Source organism: Andrena cerasifolii, chromosome 12, assembly GCF_050908995.1.
Source record: "Andrena cerasifolii isolate SP2316 chromosome 12, iyAndCera1_principal, whole genome shotgun sequence".
In the NCBI taxonomy this organism is placed as follows: Eukaryota; Metazoa; Arthropoda; class Insecta; order Hymenoptera; family Andrenidae; genus Andrena; species Andrena cerasifolii.
The window spans coordinates 9040364-9045484 of NC_135129.1; the positions used below are offsets into that span (position 1 = coordinate 9040364).

The 5121-nt window shown below is 43.2% G+C and overlaps 1 protein-coding gene across 1 annotated transcript; it reads left to right on the forward strand.

Moving 5' to 3' along the window:
• Positions 1-1064: 1064 nt before the first annotated feature.
• Positions 1065-4534, forward strand: LOC143375024 (uncharacterized). Its single transcript, XM_076823716.1, has 3 exons — positions 1065-1811; positions 2502-2590; positions 3649-4534. The coding sequence occupies exons 1-3, from the start codon at positions 1442-1444 to the stop codon at positions 4471-4473; spliced, it is 1284 nt and encodes a 427-aa protein (XP_076679831.1). The 5' UTR covers positions 1065-1441; the 3' UTR covers positions 4474-4534.
• Positions 4535-5121: the final 587 nt, after the last annotated feature.

Consider the following 5121-nt stretch of genomic DNA (forward strand, 5'->3'; position numbering starts at 1 on the left):
ACCGGTCCCCGGCTATGGCGACGCGTGGAAAGCAACGAAAGTAAGATGACCGAGCAGTCGCTCGAGAGCTGCGAGAATACCCAGCTAGAGCACGCAGTCCGGCGTGGGGTGGCTTCTACTATAGCCGACCGAGAGGACCACCGATGGGCGCGGAATTAACCAGATCAGGCGGTCGAGTCGTAGGAGACAATGCCGCGTATCGATTAGAAAGTTGGGCAACAGGCAAATCAACGCATAGAGGCTATCGCTGCGCTCCAAGCGCGCCGCTGCACGGCTCTTGAGAAAGGTAGGACTCTAATCGAGCGATCTTCTTGCTCCCCTTTCCCGTCCTTGCGCGTTCAACATTCCGTTGCAGGATTTTTCTCGGTTCGCACTGTCCGTCGCTCTGACGCTATCCACGTACGCGCTTTAATTGGGCTAGTAGTTAATACTTGTAGACGTTCTGGGGAACATTTGTAACCATTCAGAGCATAGCACTTACTCTCCGGTATCTCTTGAATCGGCGAACGTCGCTCCCGTGTCTCTAGCTTTTACTCTCAAGCCTCGACTTTTACCAATTTCACTTCGGCTTTTAGTTTGCGTAACAGTCTAACATTTCTTAATCACGTTCGGATTAGAGTTTAGGATGTACGCGATAGCGGCTTGCAGATCATTAGACTTGGTAATGAATCTGCTTTAATTTCTGCTGTGAGGCGATGCCCCTTTTTGGGGGGTCTTCTGAATAATGATTTGGAAACTCGCCGGATAAGAGAGATTAGGAGTGTGCGAATGGCGGATTGAGCGGCGAGGTGTTTAAAAAGATCGCTTAATCCTATTTGGGACCTACTTTTGCGGCGACCCAGAGGAGAAAGTAAGAGGAGCAGCCGTCGCAGTGACGGCGGTCGCGTGCTCGAGAAAGTAAAGTCTCGTTCACACGTAAAGCCGCGTATTCACCTGCGCATTCGCCCCGAATGTGCATTCGGCGCGCACCGATTTTTTGCTCGTGCGGCGCGCGGTCGGCGCTCAGCGTGCATTCGGCGCGCGTTCGGCGCGCGTTCGACGCGCATTCGGCGCGCATTCGGCGCGCGTGCGACGCGCATTCGGCGCGCGTTCGGCGCGCGTTCAGTGGTCAACGTGCATTCGGCGCGCGTTCGGCGCGCGTTCGACGCGCATTCGGCGCGCATTCGGCGCGCATTCGGGGATCGTGTAGTGTTCATTCACAATAGTCCCCATAAGTATCGATCCGAAGAACGAGAAGAAAAATCTTGGATGAAAATATTCCAATAGCTAGTGCTAGTTTCATTGTATTGTATACATGCTTAAAAAAAAAGGATAAAAAGAAACGTTGGTGGACGAGGAAAATATATACCAACAGGTACAACGAATATATACCAGCAGTCGCCTCGATATCGGTCCATACATTGTATCCGCATTCGTCGTTTCGAGGCAAACCGATCGGCAAATGACGAGCGCGGATACAATGTATGGACCGATATCGAGGCGATGCGAACCGAGCGTTCGCCGGGCCATTCGCGCCGCGATCCGCTTGCTGGCGGTCCACCAAAGCGTGCATTCGGGTCCGAACGACACCATGATGGAGTGGACGCCACAAATTTGTCTCAAGCTCCTTGAGGTATTCGAAAAACACGAATCCTTATGGAATCCCAGACACCCGCGTTATTTCGATACTATAAAAAAGGACGACGCGTGGTGTACAATTGCCCAGGAGATCGGAACGGAGGCGGAAGAGTGCAAGAGGAAAGTGGAGAGCCTAAAAAGCTCGTACAGACGGGAAAAGGGGAAAATTAAGAAGAGCACCACAACTGGACGAGGTAAATAATATTAAACACTTCTAAGGGAGAGTGGGGGAATTTCGAACGCGGGATAAACCTAAACACCGCGATATTCGCTGAAATCGCTTGTCCTGTCCTCTCGCGATATTGTTACGTGATGTAATTAGCTATGTTTGGTATTACGGAAAGTGTTACGACGCAAGGCTGCGCGCAACTGCAAAGATAATGGTCGTGAAATGTTTTGGTAGCTTTTCTTACAATTTTACGCTCGAGTATTTTGAGTCTATAGTGCATTGAACCTATACTACCCAACAAAGCATAATTTTTTCGTAGTTCCGTTACTTAATTCTAAATAAAATCAAGGGATTACTTTGTACATATACGTGCTCGTATTTGTTTTATTTGAAACTTCTTAGCTTCTGTTCATTTTGGGTAATTACGAACAGCGTATATGGGACTATTACAGACGATGGCATTTATCCTTTTATCTTAACATTTACTAAGTTTTTCACGTGTCCAGTATCCCGGAATTATGTTAGGAAGAGTATACGTACATATTCGTTGAAAGATATTGAGATAACCGTGAAAGAGGTTAAAGATTAAAGACTTTCCATCTGTCAGGCCTTTTGTTTCAATTTAACTTTTCCCTTAAGTGTTCGTAATTCCCCTACTCTTCCCCTACACGAAAGAGAAAAGAACAAGATACTATTCCAATGTATATTATTTCAGGAAGCGACGAAATTTACCATTCAAAATGGTTCGCGTTCAAGGCGATGCAGTTTTTGGACGACAATACGGAACCCAGAAACACTATAAGCGTAAGTTGTTTCTCTAATTACTTTCTGATATATCACATGCAACCAAATATCGAAGTGTGCCCATAAGAATGTACTGGAAGAGAATTTTACTTAAAAATGAATTACTCAAATTAGGATGTTAAATTTTTTATTGCAACATGCTATTACTTTCTTACATATTAAGTTGGCACATTAAGCATTGCATTTTGTATTACATTAAGCATATTTATCTTGCCAATGAACAGCTCCTGACGTAGAAAAATATTTTGCCAAATCGTCGCGCATTTTCTCGGCGGTTACTTTACTTCTACGTGCAACCGACCTGAAAGGCAAAAGGGAAACTTGTTCGTTTTCTTGTCTCCAGTCTCCAGGCCGGATTTCTCCATTTTCTTCCACATCAAAACAAGTTGAGGGAGTGTAATAATTCCTTGAAGTTCTACTGTTTCGTAGAAAGTTATGAAGGCAAATCGTAGCCATGACAACAACTTGAGCCTTTTCGGGTTGCAACAGCAACGGTTTTCGCAATACCCGAAATACGCTCGATAGAACCCCAAAGGCATTTTCGACTACTCTACGGGCTCTGCTAAGTCGATAATTGAATATCCGTTTAATAGATCCTTTTGGACTAATCCCAGGGTATGGCTTCATCATATTAGGACCTAAAGCAAATGCAGAATCTCCTAAAAAAAAGAAAGGCATCTCGGCAGTTAGTCCATCTATAGCAGATGACGCTGGAAGATTGAGCTTTTGCTCCTCGATCTGTTTGTATAAATGACAATTTTTAAATACTCCTCCATCCGATATTCTGCCTTGGCAGCCCACGTCAACGAATAAGAAATTGTAGTTAGCATCCACTAACGCTAATAATACGATGCTAAATTGAGACTTATAATTGTAAAAGTCACTTCCACTTTTTATTGGCGCTTGTATTAGTACGTGTTTTCCGTCAATAGCGCCAACGCAATGCGGAAAATTCCACATTTCCTCAAATTCATCTGATATTTTCTTCCATTCTTCTGCAGTCGATGGCATCTGAAAATTTCAATATTAATTTAATTTTTTTGTTTCATTGTATTTAGACTGCCGATGTGGATGAAGCAGTCGATGCTGACATCCTTATTAACCCTGTGGACGACGTCGCGCCCGAAGAAACATCACAACGGGCAAAACAAATTAAATCACCGAAAAAGTCGTGCAAGCGGAAAGAAGACCCCCGAATCGATGAAGCTTTTAAATATTTAAAAACTGCCATTGATGCCCGTAATTCGGAGAGTGACGAGTGCCCAGCATTCGGGAGATATGTTGCGGCCAAATTACAAAAATTTAACAACCAGCAGCGAGTGGTAGCCCAACATAAAATCAGCAATATACTCTATGAAATAGAAATGTCCTCCTTAATTCCGCCTTCACCCAATCCTTCGCAACAGCTCAATAATACTTCACATGCTCCTTCGTCCACATTCATTCCACAAGCTTCTTCATCCACATTCTATTCACAAACTTCTTCATCCACATTCATTCCACCTGCTTCTTCGTCCACATTCATTCCACAAGCTTCTTCATCCACATTCTATCCACAAGCTTCTTCATCCACATTCATTCCACCTGCTTCTTCGTCCACATTCATTCCACCTGCTTCTTCGTCCACATTCATTCCACAGTCTACAAATCCTGTTTCCCCACCTACACCGCCTACTACTACCATCTACACCGAACTTACTCCTGTTTCTAATAGACACGATTCACATAATTCATCACATTCAATCAGTGACAATTCCAACACCTACGACACCTATCCACAGTCTATTCCACCTTCCGAATCATCACATCCATCTCCATTTTCCAATAGTTCTGATTGTACACTAAACTCATATTTCTCCCACTTCTCTGACACCGATAATTAAAATTTATATTAAAACACATACCTAATTATATTCTTTCGCATATGTACAAAATAATATTTTTTTAAATAAATACTTTAATATGTATATTGATAAATAAATGACTTACCTTCACATAATGAATCAAACTCTCAATTATTGCTTCACACACCTCTGGTACGATTTTTGAAATAACCTGTTTTGAGATTCTAAATAGATATTGCATACTACTATACGAATCTCCGGTTGCAAGAAATCTTAATGTAATGGCCAATCTTTCTTCCGGCGTAATGGCTTTTCTGTAGGCAGTATCTTGTCTTGCAATCTTATCTCGAATATAATTTAATATAATAAAAAAATCTTCCGATGACATCCTCGTAAAGTTTCGAAATTGGTTGCTTCCCACTTCAGCATTTAAATCACGTAGAAATTTTTCGTTGCATCTGCTGGTATAAAGTTTCTTCGTCCACCAACGTTTCTTCTTTTTATCCTTTTCTTTTTTTAGCAATGTATACAATACAATGAAACTAGCACTAGCAACTGCAATATTTTCGTCCATGACTTTTCTCCTCGTTCTTCGGATCGATGCTTATAGAGACTGTTGTGAAAGAACACTGCACGATTCCCGAACGTGGGCCGAACGTGCGCCGAATGCGCGCGGGACGCGCGCCG

What these genes read in the sequence shown, in the direction of transcription:
- LOC143375024 (XM_076823716.1), top strand. Translation starts at nt 1,442, where the DNA reads ATGACGAGCGCGGATACAATGTATGGACCGATATCGAGGCGATGCGAA. An exon ending in GAGCACCACAACTGGACGAG is followed by an intron (nt 1,812 to 2,501) that starts GTAAATAATATT and finishes ATATTATTTCAG; the next exon opens with GAAGCGACGAAATTTACCAT. An exon ending in AACCCAGAAACACTATAAGC is followed by an intron (nt 2,591 to 3,648) that starts GTAAGTTGTTTC and finishes CATTGTATTTAG; the next exon opens with ACTGCCGATGTGGATGAAGC.